Raw genomic sequence first — 13,967 nt, forward strand, 5'->3', positions numbered from 1 at the left:
GGAAAAAGAAATACATAGACACCCTAAATACTCAATTGTTCTTGTCTTCAATTAAGTTTTATGTAGAATCTAGTAATTTATAGATAATACAGATGGAATTTTGGCATAATAAAAAAATTATCTGGCTATAGCTAATTTTCCTACCAGCATACGTCGTATCGTTCCGAGAGACTCATTTTGTGCGATAGTGCGGACCCGCTCTTAAAAGTCAAAACTGACGTTTTTATGATGAATCTTAATTTTTTTTAAAAAGGGCAACTTGGAATGCCATTTCCTATACTTGAATGGTTTGTTTAGATTTTCCAAATTTTCATTCTGAATTCTGATTTACCTTGTCGTTTGGTTTCTACGAAGATAAACACAAGGGGAAGATGACTGAATTTAGGCAAGAAATGCCTCCTGAAGGAGGATACAGGCCCATAAATATTAAAAGAGTGCCTCCTAGGTCCTACTTTGGAGGTAAGACGTATTTAGTTATTTTTATTGCAAAATTTAATCATGTTGAAATAAATATAAAGCGGAGGATTACTTTAATAATATTGAATTAATCAGTAAGTTCTCAATTCAGCTGTGAGATGGTAATTTTAAATTTATATTAAAGTGTTATGTAATCATTGTAATATTGTATCTTGAATTTGTTTAGTTTTTATGTAATATAGGTATGCCAGTAGATCCTTTTACAACTGAATTTTGGCATTGAGTCTGAACCCAATCAAATATGTCATCAAATAAGAATAGCGAAAAAAAATTTTTTTCTCCAAATTTCTCTTTTCTCTACAAAAAATCTGACTCTAATAAATACATATTTAGACAAAATTGAAATTCAATTTGAAAAAGTTTACTAAAATATAATACAAATATATTTTAATTTTTGTGTAATTTAACAGATCTATTACCAACAGGAATGTTATTTTATTGCAATAGGCTTTTGTAACAGAAATTTCATTATTGAACTATTACTTGCTCCTTTGAAATAAAACTTATTTTTGCTTCTAGTGTATGTTCCTTAGCTATATCTCAGCACCTAAAAATAGTAAAATATTGAAAAAAAAATTTTGTTACAAAAGTGCCCAAAAAAATGCTAATTTTGAATTTTATTACTCAGCTGCTAGGGTGGTGCAGCTACTTCAAAAGATAAAATTCTATTTTTGCTAAAAAACTTCCAATAATGTAGATCTGAAAATATGATAGTAATAATCTGTAAAGATTTTTTTGAAATAATTTTTGCTTTACAGATCATTTATTGCTTTATTTTTTTCCTAAAAAATTATTACTCTTAGCTTTTCCCTAGAATTTTCTTTTTCTGCTAGAGACCATTGACTTGTGACATAATCTATTCAACCAATTATTTTCGAAAAACTTAAAGTTGTACCTGTCATATTTTCGGCCATTGTAATATATAACCTTTGAATACATGTTTCTATATAGTGACATCACTTGTGCTAATATTAAAAGCAACCATATATATTTTTTCTACACCATTAAATATATGAAATAAAGTTTAAAAAAGCTGTTGAAAACCGCATGTTAATATCACTTTTCAAACTAAACTTATTTAAATAAATATTTCCATTAGTAAATGAAAATATAATTTACAATCTTTGTGAGTTCCTGTTGGGTCAGCCGAGGTAAAAAACTCATGTTTAGATGAATATTTGTTTAAAAAAACAAACTAAAGATACTAGCTTTCCTGAAAATCCAAGAGGCGGCACTGTCTTATAAGTTTATTTATATTTATTAACTCAATTTCTCAATTGCAACTAAAAAAAAAATGAAATTTTGGAGAACTCATATTTTATATTTTTTGCTTTTAGAAGTTTGCTTGACTTCTGTTTAAAAGAAACAAAATGATTGCTATTAGCAACTAATGTGACAACCATTTTTTACTTATTTTTGTGTGGCTTTATTGTTTAATTTTAGGGTTGAAACTGGCATCCATCATTCTCAATGCAATTTTGGATCCTTTGTCTAGTTGATTCCACAGTGTTTCATAATGTTCTGCTCATTTTGCCAAGTTTCTTAATCAGCAATACCCTAATTGGTGGACTGGAAGAGGCAGCTACTTTTTTTAGCCAGGAATTTAATTTTATTTCTCAGAATATACAAATTATAAGATGTTTATGCAGTGTAAAATTGCAGATTGCCTAATTTAACCCCCTTGATTTTTACCTTTGGGGTAGAATTAAAGGAATTGTATTTTCCTCAGTTCCTAGAACTAGGGACAATATTTTTTTTTCTTGATTTTTTTATTTCAGATTATATAAAATTAAACAATAGCTGTAAAAAAACAGTATAAAGTGAAATGATGTCAAAGAACCCCAACTACCCTATTAAGTACACAACACAAACAACCTAATACTAAAAAATCAATAATATTACTAACTGTTCAAATATTCCTCGTTGTTATAAGGCTTAAGATTGGTTACAAACTGCATTAATTTTAGTCTAAACTTGTACTGTTTTTTATATTGCTACTTATTATAAAGCTTAATGCCCATATAATAAGCACCCTTCTCATATAACATATTATTTGTATGTGTACTATAGTTGTGATTGATATTCACTGGGAACAAACTGTGCCTATTTTTATAAACATCAATAATTCAAAATTCTGTAGGTAACAGAGCATTGTCATAATTTTCTTGTATCTAAAGGTGCCACGACATGATTGTAAAATATGCTGTTTATACATTATTCTAATAAGATGTTTCTGTGTTACAAACCTTTCTTGAGCTCTAGAGTTAGAAGCCCAAAAAATTATACCATATCTAGCAGTGCTTTTGAAATTCTCAAAATACAGTTTTCTTCTAGATGATGACACATCCATATAGTTTGAAACAAATCTAATGCAGTAACAAATTTGATTGGGTTTTTCATTCTATATGGTAAAATTATGTTAAAAACTCATCAATAAAAATACCCAAAAACTTGGTATTGCTTCCTATTTTAAACTAGGAATTACTTATTATAACTGAATCAGGTTTTTCTTATTTGTTTAGTTTGGCCCTGAATAGAATTAGATTAGTTTTTTCTTTATTTAGACCTAGACTGTTGTTCTTAAACCAATTATCTGCCAATTTAAATACAAACTCCCTATCAGTAAATTCATTGGTATTAGATGCTTTTAGTGACAGATTCATGTCATCTGCAAATTGTGTTATATTGCAATATGGGTAAAGCATTTTAGAACTGAAATCATTAACAAAAATTATAAACAGAATAGGTCCTAATATGCTACCCTGAGGCACTCCTACCTGCTGATTTCTGGAACCACATGAAAGATCAAATTAGCAGAAATTTCATCATTTCCAGCACTGAATTTCTTTTTTTTTATTTTAGTTAGTTCTGAAAGTTTTTCTGTGACTCGGTTTAAGGATCTTGAATTTTCTGGAAAGTTTATTGGACATTTCATATTTTTTAATAAATCTGAAATTCATTCAATTAAATAATATGTATTATAGTTATTTGATATTGTGTCAGGACTTCCAGCAATCCTGCAGTTAGTATCTTTTATTATTTCATTATCAATTATCCACAAACATTTATTTTTTGTTATTTCAGTATCAATTTGTCCACATACATTTATTTTTATTTTCTGAATGTTTTATTCTATTTGCATAGTTTTCAGTTCAGGCTTTAACTAATAACTCATCATATTTCTTTTTTACTTTTAAGTATGGCTCTTGATATGAATTGTTTGTTGTGTATTTTCAACACAAGAAAAATGTCCAATCATTCTTTTACGAGTTTAATTTGTGCGTTCTTCATGTATAGACATTTAACTTATTTTTGATTAGGATTAAACAATTTTCTAGGAAAATTTGTATAGAAAATCATTAAAAATGTATTCATAAAGAGGTACAACTGTTTATTCACATTAGATGGATCAACCTCATAAACATCCTGCCAACCTTGCCCTCTTAAAGCACTATAAAACTAAATTCTGCTATTGTCATTAAAAAATCTTCTATAATAACATGGTTTGTTAGAAACTATATTTAAATTAATTATAAGTTTTTGGGCTGAATGGTCTGATATATTGGTATACAATACAAAACATAAAACATACTTATCTGGAACATTAGCTAAAATATTGTCAACACAAGAGCCACTAGTAGGTATTATTCTAGTGTTTTTTCAAAATTGTGGGATACATATGGAAAAAAGTTAAGATAACAATTGTGTCCTATCACTGTTTTGTTTTAATATTTCTATGTTAAAATCACTAGCAAGAAGCACTTTTTTATTTTCTAGTATGATCATTTCAAGTAGGAATTCCAATTTTGGAAAAAACACTTTTATATCAACCCTTGGCAATCAATACACTGAAGTTATAACAATTTTCTCGATTCAAAACTATACTTTATACAAGCACACTCAAAAATATCTTCTAGTGAGAGTTTTTAAATTTTTTGTCTCCTCAAAGAACTTATGTTCTCATGTAAGTAAATTGCTGCACCCATGTATACCTCTTTTTTACAAAAACTTCAAGCAAGTTAGAATAGATTTTTATTAGTGTTATATACATACAAAAAATGTTTGCACACATCAATGAAATAGTACACACATGAAAAATTCATAAATTTTTGTATCTCTAAATTTGTACACTTCTGTTTTAGATAGATAGATAAAGGAATAAGTAGATACATAATTTAAGTTAGGAAAGAAATAAAATTACACCATGTCTGAGAAATTATTGTTGAAGAACTCATCAGGTGAATAAAAACATTTTTTAATTAGATACTTTTTAACAGCAAATTTAAATTCATTTATATTTAGCCATTTTTTGGAAGGCGGCAGCAAGTTAAAAAAAATTTTGGAGCTTAGAAACTTATGGCGGTTTTAATTTTATCAATTCTGTGAAATTCGGTGCATAAACTGTTTCTTTTTCTAATGAAATGCTCATGGATATCTCTGAGAGTATCATATGAAGTTAGGTTATTTTTTGCATAGCATAGGCAGTAAAATATGTAAAAAGGGTTAAATATGTAAGAGGGACCATTAAGATATTTAGGTTAATAATAGATTGTCTGCAGTCTGCTCTGTAATGAATTTTTGAAATCTTTCTTATAGCCTTTCTTTGAAGATTAAAATTTCTTTTAATATTTGGTGAGTAGCGTGAGTAGCCCCATGCTAGAAAAGCATAGACAAGCCTCGATTCAATGGATGCATAGTATACAGTTGCAAGTAAATTTTCAGAAACTGTCAATCAAAGTTCTGGGTTCATACACACAAGAAGCCATTTTTTCACAGTCCATCAGTTTGTACATACATTTTCTCCAAAGCTGAGCCAGAATGTAAGGAAAAATAAAGCACTTCTGTTTTAGAATGATTAAGATTCAATTGATTAGCAGTGAACCATTCTGCAACTTTTGACTGTATCTGATGATTGCTTCCAAATCTCTCAGTGTCTTACTTTTCCTGGTGACAATTCAATCGCTCTTTGACAAGTTTAATTTGTGCATTCTTTATGTATATACTTTTTACTTGTTTTTGATTAGGATTAAAGAATTTTCTAGGAAAATTTGTATTGAAAATCATTAAAAATGTATTCATAAAGAGCTCCTACTGTTCATTAACATTAGATGGATCAACCTCATAAACATCCTTCCAATCTAAAGCACTATAAAATTAATTTCTGCTTGTGTCATTAAAAAATCTTCTACAATAATATGGTGTGTTAGAAACTATATTTAAATTTAGTATAACTTTTTGGGCAGAATGGTGTGATATATTGGTTTGCAATACAAAACTAAAAACATACTTATCTGGAACATTAGTTAAAATATTGTCAACACAAGAGATGTCTGCAAAAAGAACCAGGCCAGCACTGGGGTCACTGATTCCAAGATCATTAATGTAGATCAGGAAAAGCAGTGGCCCCAGCGCTGAATCCTTGAGGCACACCATAAAAAACATTCTCGACTGTTGATAATTTACCGTTACTGTCTACTATTTGCTTTCTAATGGTTAGATACGATTTAATGAGATTTCTGCTGTTTTGATCAAATTTATAGTGTCCTAACTTTTCCACATGCAATCTGAAGGAGACACAGTCAAAGACCTTCAGATCGCAAAATAAGGCACCCGCGTATTCCCCATTTTTAAAGCCTGAATTTATAATTTTGATAAGCTTATTTATTGCCATTGTGGTTGACACTGAGGATCTGAAACCCAAACTGACTAGGATTAAATAAACTATTTCCCATACAGCTTTGGGGTTATAATTGTGTTTGTGTAAAAATTTACTATTTGCCTTTCTTTTTGTTTTTTTTATTTCTTTACTTTAATGTTTACTATAGCTTCTAAGTAAAACTTTAGCATCTTCTGAATTCTGCATACGAGCCATTTGCCTAAAAAAATTTAATGTTTTCAGTTGCTCATTGAACCAAGAAATCGGTTTATTTGCCTTATGCATAAATTCTTTTTCAGAAAAAGCAAGGTCAGCAGAATATTTTTAAAAATACATAAACAATTTAAATTTATAATCACCACTTATTGTTTTCTCTCTAATATGTTAAAATTGGCACCTGAACCAAATGAGTGATTGATGATTCCTAATGGCATGTGTAATTTGTGTAAGTTGAAAGAAGTCTTTAATTGTGATGGCTGTAAAAACCTTATATGTAAATCTTGTGGAAAAAGGGTCATGAAATTTCATTGCCCTAGATGCACAAAACATGATACATATTGGATGGCAGCGTTATCCAATATATGAGGACTTGAGTCTCACAATGTGCTATAATTGTCAGGAATTTTACCATAAAAATAACAAATGTAATAAAAATAAAGTATGTGATTACTGTGCAGGAGAACACTAGTAAATGATATTATTATTGTAATTGTAATATTATATGTAATTATTATGTTAAAAAAACAAATTTTGCTAAAAAAGTAAGTCCTAAATATATTACATTTAAATATTAGAAGTGCAAAAAAAAACTTTGATGAATTACTTTTGTTTATAGTGAATTTTTATCTTAAGCGAATGTTTTCAAATTCTAACTTGTAATATTTTCAACATACCGGAATATAATATATTTTATAACAATGGAGATTTTAACAAAAATGATGGTTTGCTAACTTTTGTCAGAGAAACCCTAAATGTTGATGTAAATCATATAAAACTAAATTTATCACAGGCAACTATCAGTACAATAATCTTTGAGCATCAGGGTTTATCATTCATGTTACTGCAGCCTATAAACCGCCTCCGACAGCACAACATATATTTCTTAATGATTAAATTACATTTTTTGAAGATTCGGCGATTTTACTATTAATATAGAATAGAAATGTATTATCCATTTTTCTCTAAGAGACCAAACAAAAACAAAACAAAGGTAAGAACACAAAGTCACGGTCTCATCAAATCTATATAATTTGTTCAAACCTACACGTGTTTCGCACGTATCCGCCCCCTGAGTTAAAGAAAAACCATGTAAGGAGGCCAATAAATGATTTGCAAACGCCTATTTAGTTTCAATCATGTCAGTATCCCTGTACCTGTCCACCAAACTTGTATGTTTCTTTATTCTGGGAATATTTCTCCCTGATTGCCCTATGTAAATGGCATTGCAGTCATTACATCTTAATGAATATACCCCTGATTTTGAAAAGAAATCTGCTTCTCTTGCACTAACTAGCTGCCGTTTTAAACTGTTTGTAGTTTTAAAAGCAATTGTGAGATTTGTAGACTTGAAAAACTTTGCAAGCTGAAAAGAAATATTACCAAAAAAGGAAATTGATTTAAAAAGATGACTATTTTCATTATTAAGATGGATTAAGTTGTAGTGAGTTTATATTTATTATAGAATTTAAAATAAAGGCGATTAATTATATCAAGTGGAAAACCATTATTAAAAGCAATATGTTTAATTACATTTAGTTCATCAAGGAAAGCTTCTCTAGAAAGGGGGATGTTGAAAAGGCGATAGAAAAGGGAATTAAAAGAGGCAAATTTGTAGAAATAAGGCGAGTTTGAGGAGTATTGGATGACATTGTCTGTAGTGGTGGGTTTGCGGTAAATCTCAAATTAAAGTTGGTATTTTTTGAAACAAGCACATGAAGAAAAGGCAACCTTTAATATCTTTTTTCTTCAATGGTAAGTCAATGTCAAAATATTTGCTAAGTTTACAAACTTGTGCTAAAAGCTTCCTAATCCTAGAATTTATAATATAAATAACTAGTATTTATTTGGTTATACAGGATACAGGACAAAAACAGAATACAGAATCGATTTTGATTGTACATAGAAGCATATTTTATATATTCAAAGAAAAAACCAAAAAAGAATAAAAGAAAAGGCGAGAACCAACATAAAACAAGAATAATAAAAAAAAAAAAATCTGATCAACAGATATATAATTAATTTTAAATATTAAAATGAGTCGTTAAAATACTCTTCAATGCTGTGGTAAGCTTTTGGTAAGATTAATTTCTTTAGTTCCCTCCTAAACTTTTTAAGGTCTGTAACAGTCCTAATCGAAAAAGGAACATGATTAAATATTTTACGACTAATAAATATAAGAGAGTTTCTCGTAAGTGAGGAGGTGGGTATTGGAAGAGATAAGTTGCCCACTTAACGAGTATTATGACTGGTGCAGGATGGTGAACTTATGGACTTATGTATGAGTGTTGCAGTTTCCAATATAAAGAGTGAGAAAAGTATTAAAATTCTTTCAGCTTCAAAAAGAGGTTACAAGAGACTCTCAGACCAACACCACACAGATACCTTAATGTTTTTTTCTGAATAGTAAAAATTATGTTAAGGAGTCCCTTGGAGCACAAACCCCAAAATGGCAACCCATAACGGATATTAGAGTCTATTAAGGCGAAATAAACTGAACGAGCAAACAACCCCCCCAACTCATGCCTGGCAACCCTGACTGCGAAACACCTTAAACTCTCATCAATGAAAAGGCCGAGAAATCGACAATAATCCCTACCATGTAGTGGGCTCTGCTCATCAAAAAACCCTCTACATTACACTTAAAGCCCGGAACAAAAGTCTTATCAACATTGAATACAAGCTGATTGCAGATGCACCACTCTTTAATTTTGTGAAGGTCCTCTACTATGAGAGATCTGACTACTTTTTGATCTTTGTTATGCCACAGAATTGTAGTATCATCGGCAAACTGAACCACTAGTCCATGCAGTGATAGAGAGCTTAAGTCATTAACGTATAATAAAAATAAAATAGGACCTAACACTGGCCCTTCAGGTACACCACATTTAAGATGTGCTATCCCTGACGAAAATCCAGATGCAACCACCCTCTGGGTGCGGCCAGACAGATGACTTCAACCACCCCAAAATCCGTAAAAATCAAGCTTTGACAGCAGTATTCCATGATCCTTACAATCGAAGGCCTTGGACCGATCACAGAACACCGAGATATTTGCGTGAAGAGAGTTTATAGAAATGATGAAATCCGCCAATTCTAGATCATTTCCATTCCATACCACAAAAATATCATCCACGTATCTCCTATATACAATAAAATAAACCTTATACATGCATTTTGCAACTTTTGTATGCGGTTTTTATTTTTGTTGTCTGAACAATGGCCATACACAGTATCACAAAAGTCAAAATGAGAAAGAATGAGAGAGTCGCACAGCATTCGCTTAGTATTGACATTTAACTCATGGCGCTGCAGATTTAAAGTTTTCAACATTGAATAGGTTTTCTGCAATTTTGATGTCACATGATATAAGAATCTTAATCCTACATCAAATAATTTTGCTAACATTTTTGAAAAGTGCTTAAAGGACAGACTGGTAACATTTCATAATGAAAATAGCATACTCTCACCAAATCAGTTTGAATTTTCGGAGGGTTTAAGTATGACAGATGGATGCTATGTATTCACTAGTCTTAGAAATAGCAAATAATCTTAATATCAGTAATCAGGTCATGGCAGTGTTTATAGATCTTGCGAAAGCTTTCGATACTGTGCCTCATCAAAAACTCCTTGATGTGTTATCACATTATGGTGTTAGAGGCATGGTATTTGACCTTTTTGGGGGCTATCTTTGCGATAGAGATCAATTTCTAAAACTAAATCAAGTACTTAGTAACCCTCTGAAAATGAGTCCCGCAAAGCACCATATTAGGTCCTATTCTCTTCATTGTATATATATATCAATGACTTGCTAAATTTAATCATAAATGGTAAAATTATCTCCTATACTGACGGCAAAACAAAGGGTGTTGGGCGGTTTTGGCATTGTCAAACAATGGTTGGACTCTTTTAAATTATCTCTAAATTTATCCAAAATAAATTATATTGCATTTTTCCTAACAAGCACAAGTAGACCGAATTTTACTGAAATTTAGACAAGTGAAGAAAACAAGGGTTTCATACCAGAGCTAAAGAAAACTTAATATTTAGGAATCATTATTGATTAGCCTTTGAAATGGATAGAACATATTATATCATATCTCACAAAAAAAACTCGCACCTTAATTCATAAATTTTATCTTCTTAGAGAATTTCTCTGCTTCTTAAAATGATCAAATTAGGCTACAAATCTCTGGTGGAATCATTGCTGCAGTACAGCCTTGGAGTATGGGGAGGAACATACAAAAGTAAAGTAATTTATAACCATTACGGGTAATACAAAGCTTCATATTAAAGATAATTTTTAGGAAAGATGGCGGTATCCAACTAAATCATTGTATAACAGTGACATCTGCAACTTAGACTGTTTATACATACATTGTACCTATATTCATAAAAAAGAAACACTAAAAAAATTGTAAACCATCATTATCATCAAACAAGAGCAAATGTTAATAGACAATTATACCATCAAATAAAAAAACTATAAATTTAAAATTTGCAAATTATTTAGCACCAAAATTTTACAACTTAATACCAAATAAAATTAAAACTATAATTAGGATTAAGATTTTTAATAAAAGGTGTAAGGACTTTATTGTAAATAATTATGAAACTTTTTCTAATGTCGTAGGGTAAAAAAATAAGATTTAATTCCACACAAATAGGAAAATAAATAAATATATGATACATTTACATTTTTAGGAAATAAAATATAATTAATATTTCAGTGTACCGGGTGTACAACTAAGAGAGGTCGCCGGCCATATCTGAGTAACAACTCATCGCACAGCGTAGGAAAAAAAAATTTTCTGATAAAAGTGGCAAAGAGAAATTGCTGGAAATTATTTACAAGTTCGTACGATGACCGCTAGGGGGCGTTATACAACATTGAAATAGAAAAAATTGGTGTTATTGAAAATATTCAAAGTAAATCCTAGAAAAGAATACTGCCATTTAAAAGTATTATAAATTCTAAACATTTTTTATTTGAAACTTTTTTTTCTAATCTGCCAAAATAGGTGGGGGAAGGGTGGAATATTTATATCTAAAATTGATAACTTTGGATTGGCATAACGAATTTTAAGGAGCTTACTTTTGTTTTGAAGGATAATTATTAGCCGTTTTAGTTGTTTTGTTAAGCGCTAGAGGGCGGTTTGTTTTAATTTGTACTTTTTCAGCGATTTTCTGGCAAATATTAAATACAACGATGTAATTTTTTTTATTTAGGCTAAAAGAACATGAAAAAACATAGAAACTGATGCAAACCGCAACTCGATATCTTATTTTATTCCGAAATTATAAATTAAAATGTTTTTGAACAATGAAATCTGTCGCCGCGCTGGCATTATTGCGTCAGATAGTCAATAGTAAGCTTTGGAAACAAATGAATTTGATAAATATTTTCGGAGCCATGATAAAACGTTTATGATCGATGTCAAATGTAACGTCGAAGACAGATTTTGAAATCATTTAAGGTTTTAAAAATGCCAAACGTAGCTAGCAGTGTATTTTGAGTTAATGCAAAATGCATGCATTGCAGCCCGTATACGTATATGCCCAAAGATATCCTAACAGAAGACACTATAATCGTAGAGTCTTTACCGGTTTAGCTACCAGGCTAAGAAATACTGAAATTATTCGCGGCAATATTGATCGAAGACGAAGGCGAGGGCGCATAGAGGCAAACGTTATAAATATTTTGGCATATATTGAAATAAACCCTCTCATAAGTATCCGAAATATTTCTAGAGAATTTCAAAATCTCATTAAAAAAGGAGTTGTTAAATATAATTAAAAATTCTAACTTAAAAAAAAAACAGTACGCTTGAGGTCACATGACTGAATTAAAACTTCTTTAGCTACATTCATATGTATATTCATAATTTTATTTACTTTAAACGTAGAATAATTAATACATTGAACAACAAAAATTAAATTTAAAAATAGTTTAAGAACGAAATGAAATTACGAAATAATCAAGAAATCTATAATACGGTGCAAATATTTTAAGAGCGTATTGTTGGATTTGAAATAAGACTTTTTTCCCTATAAACATGTGTCCTAAAATGCACCCCCTCAGAGTTACAGATTGAGGTGTTGCTAGATTCTTAAATTTCTTATAAGTAACCTAAGATACAGGCCATCAGAAGAGTAAGCTCTCCTGAATCCTCCCCTAAAATTGGATTTACACCATTTTTGGGCGGAAAATAAAAAAGAAGCCAAAAAGCGAGGACCTGCAAATTTTCAGAAGAATTGATGCATAACGCGGCCTGTAGCTCTGAGGGAAAGCATTTTAGGATAGGTACATGTTTATAAGAAAAAAAGTCAAATTTTAACTCCAACAATACTCTCTTAAAATATTTGCATCGAATTTTGTAACACCCTGTATATATATATTCCATGCATTTGCTATGTGAGGAAAAATGTGCGCACACAAGGCTCTCTGCTCCTACAGTAATATCTAAACCGTAACTCTCTCTCTCTTCCTATCTTCACTAACTCATATCTCCTTAACTACCGTTCGCCTCGCCTGATCACACCTTTCGTAACTCATTCGCCAGCTTACTCTCCAACTCAAGCATGCGTAAAGAAATGTTACTTCAAAAATGTATAGTATGTAGTATCTTATTGACAATATTACCATAAGTAATGGACTTAATGTGTTAAGATTGCCTCCATATTATTGTGTCTTTAATCCGATTGAATTAGTTTGAGGTAAATTTAAAAAACAGCTTCGAAAGCGCAATACTTCCGGAACATTGAGTGCGGTAGCACAACTTGGTATTGTCAACATACGCCAAGCGATAATTGAATTCGAAAGTGATGTATGGAAAAATTGGGTAGAATGCGTAATTAAAACAAAAAACGAACATACGTTTTTCCACCCACACCCCAACATTTGGTAATTTGGCCTGCCGATGACGATTCTAGTTTTGAAGAGAATGTTAAAATTTTAAATATTGATAAGTATAGGGTGTTATAAAATTCGGGGCAAATATTTTAAGAGCGTATTGTTGGAGTCAAAATAAAACGTTTTTGCCTGTGAAGATGTGTCCTAAAATGCGTTCTCTCAGAGCTACAGCAGCTACCCACATAAATTGTTTCAAGAAAATGGGTTATTTGCAACCGTGACTACAGTTATTCGTCAGATCTGGTGACAATTTGCGAATCCTCGTTTTTTGGCTGCTTTTTTGATTGTCCGTCTTGAAAATGGTTTAAATCCAATTAGGGAAGGATTTAGAAGAGTTTCCTATTCTGATGGCTCCTATCTTATGTTTCTGATAAGAAGTTTTAATATCTAGTAACACAGTCTAGTTAAACATAAAAAAATCTAAAATTTTTGTTTCCTACGTTTATTCGATACAATTAACCGTTTTCGAGAAAATTGCTGGGAAACGAAAAGGGAGCATTATTCAACTCGAATAACTATCAAATTAGAAAAAACAAAGTAGGTCGTAACTGCTTTAATTTTTGTAAAATCAAATCAAAAGTCTTATTTTGATATTTTAACTCCAAGAATACGCTGTTTAAATATTTGAATTTTGTAACACCCTATATATGTAAGTGTTTTATAATAATATTGTAACGAAATTCAGAACACACTTTTATTATTAAC

The 13,967-nt window shown here is 30.5% G+C and overlaps 1 protein-coding gene across 1 annotated transcript in view; it reads left to right on the forward strand.

Annotated features, from left to right (window-relative positions):
* Positions 1 to 235: 235 nt before the first annotated feature.
* Positions 236 to 13,967, forward strand: part of LOC126734970 (NADH dehydrogenase [ubiquinone] 1 alpha subcomplex subunit 13) — a 30,407-nt gene continuing 16,675 nt past the window's right edge. The window contains exon 1 of the mRNA XM_050438838.1: positions 236 to 459. Within this exon, the coding sequence (XP_050294795.1) occupies positions 372 to 459 (88 nt within the window). The 5' untranslated portion in view covers positions 236 to 371. The remainder of the gene's footprint in view (positions 460 to 13,967) is intronic.

This window comes from Anthonomus grandis, chromosome 4 (assembly GCF_022605725.1).
Source record: "Anthonomus grandis grandis chromosome 4, icAntGran1.3, whole genome shotgun sequence".
Taxonomy (NCBI): domain Eukaryota; kingdom Metazoa; phylum Arthropoda; class Insecta; order Coleoptera; family Curculionidae; genus Anthonomus; species Anthonomus grandis.